Source organism: Salminus brasiliensis, chromosome 14 (genome assembly GCF_030463535.1).
Source record: "Salminus brasiliensis chromosome 14, fSalBra1.hap2, whole genome shotgun sequence".
NCBI classification, from domain to species: Eukaryota; Metazoa; Chordata; class Actinopteri; order Characiformes; family Bryconidae; genus Salminus; species Salminus brasiliensis.
In genome coordinates this window covers 1972296-1974795 of record NC_132891.1, presented here as the reverse complement: position 1 = coordinate 1974795, position 2500 = coordinate 1972296, and the positions used below count along the sequence as shown (strand labels likewise).

The window sequence follows — 2500 nt, the reverse complement described above, 5'->3', positions numbered from 1 at the left end:
CACTCTATATATTTCTCACTATATATATATCTCAATCTCACTCTCTCTATATATATATATCTCACTCTATATATCTCTCGCACTCTATATATCTCTCGCACTCTAAATATCTCACACTATATACATATCTCACTCTATCTCTCACTCTATATATCTCTCAATATATATATATATATATATATATATATATATCAATCTCACTCTCTATATATATATATCACTCTATATATCTCTCACTCTATATCTCTCGCACTCACTCTATATACCTCTCTCTCACTCTATATATTGCTCACTCACTCTATATATTGCTCACTCACTCTATATATCTTTCACTCTATATATCTCTCTCACTCTATATACCTCTCTCTCACTCTATATATTGCTCACTTACTCTATATCTCTCTCACTCTATATATCTCTCTCACTCTATATACCTCTCTCTCACTCTATATATTGCTCACTTACTCTATATCTCTCTCACTCTATATATCTCTCTCTATATATATATCCCTCTCTCACTCTATATCTCTATCTCGCTCTATCTCTATCACACTCTCTATCTCTTTCTATCTTTCACGCTCTCTCACTCTTTCTCTCTTACTCTATATATCTCTCTCACTCTAGCTCTCTCACTATCTCACTCTAGCTCTCTCACTCTATGTCTATCTCACTCTATCTCTCTCTTACTCTAACCCCCCCCAACCCCCCCGCTCTCTCTCTCTCTCTCTCTCGCTGTCAGTGATAGTAGAGTTGCTCTTTGTGGTTTAATGAAGTTTGAAATGGAAGTTGGTGTAACAATTATGTGTGTTTGGGGGCAGAGAGTGGGAGGGGCAGTGGGGGGCTGTCAGCGGACTGACAGAGACTTAACCGGTAATTGGAGAGAGAGAGAGAGAGAGAGAGAGAGAGAGAGAGAGAGAGAGAGAGAGAGAGAGAGAGACTGAGGAAAAGACAGCTGAGGACAGTGGAAGAGAAACATGGTGGGGGGCGGGGTTCTTATAGAGGTTGAACGTCTCCAGCTTCAGGTTGGCAGTGTGTGTTTGATGCATGAAGGACAAAACAACCACAGACCCACTGACCACACACACGGTTAATTGTAACACATCAAAACACTCACAGTAAGAGGAGTGTGTGTAGGTGGACAGGTGGAAGGTGGGGGTCACGCTGCTTTAAGGGGGGGTTCAAGAGATAGCTTCTCTACTCTCTCAGCCATCAGCGAGTCTTCCATAGTGTTTCCAATAAAGTGGACAGATTTCAAAGAAGCCAAAGAGTGGACGCTTAAGAGTTGGGTGTTTCTAATAAAGTGGCCTGTCACTGGAAGTGTGTATACAGGTGTGTGATGACGGTTCCCTGTCTCTCTGCAGGTACTACAGTGATGACTGTAACGGCTCATGATGCTGATGACATCACCACTTCTAACGGTATGGTGTATTACCGGATCCTGCAGCAGACCCCCCACAGCCCCATACCCAACATGTTCACCATCAACAGAGAGACCGGAGACATCGTTACCGTGGCAGCCGGACTGGACAGAGAGGTGAGTTCACTTTCAGGTTGTTCAAGATAAACACTGTATCATTCACAGTCTACTGTATATGAGTCCAGTATAAATTATTTAATATCCAGTATGAATTATTCATAATCTACTATGAATTATTTAATATCCAGTATGAATTATTTAGGGTTGACTATGAATTAATTAATATCCAATACGAATTGTTTAGAATCTATTATGAATTATTTCATGTCCAGTATGAATTGTTAGAGTCTACTATAGATTATTTTATATCCAGTGTGAATTATTTAGAACCTATTAAATATTATTTCAAATCCAGTATAAATTATTTAAAATCTATTATGAATTATTTAATATCCAGTATGAATTATTTAGGGTTGACTATGAATTAATTAATATCCAATATGAATTATTTAATATCCAGTATGAATTATTTATAATCTACTATGAATTATTTAATATCCAGTATGAATTATTTAGGGTTGACTATGAATTAATTAATATCCAATATGAATTATTTAATATCCAGTATGAATTATTTATAATCTACTATGAATTATTTAATATCCAGTATGAATTATTTAATATCCAGTATGAATTATTTAGGGTTGACTATGAATTAATTAATATCCAATACGAATTGTTAAGAATCTACTATTAATTATTTAATTTCCCGTATTAATTATTTAGAATCTACTATGAATTATTTCATGTCCAGTATGAATTGTTTAGTCTACTATAGATTATTTTATATCCAGTGTGAATTATTTAGAACCTATTAAATATATTTCAAATCCAGTATAAATTATTTAAAATCTATTATGAATTGTTTAATATCCAGTATGAATTATTTAGAATCTATTATGAATTATTTAATATACGGAATGTTTTGGTTTGGGCTTAAAGGTTAAGGTTAGGACTGGGGATATGGTTCGATTTTTACTGAATTATAAATTATAAATAATATTTTATTTTATATAACTATAT

The 2500-nt window shown here is 34.5% G+C and overlaps 1 protein-coding gene across 1 annotated transcript in view; it reads left to right on the top strand.

Moving 5' to 3' along the window:
• The first annotated feature begins 1366 nt into the window (after window positions 1–1366).
• Window positions 1367–2500, top strand: part of LOC140577199 (cadherin-4-like) — a 48199-nt gene continuing 47065 nt past the window's right edge. The window contains 1 exon segment of the mRNA XM_072697050.1: window positions 1367–1534. Coding sequence (XP_072553151.1) covers window positions 1373–1534 — 162 coding nt within the window. The 5' untranslated portion in view covers window positions 1367–1372.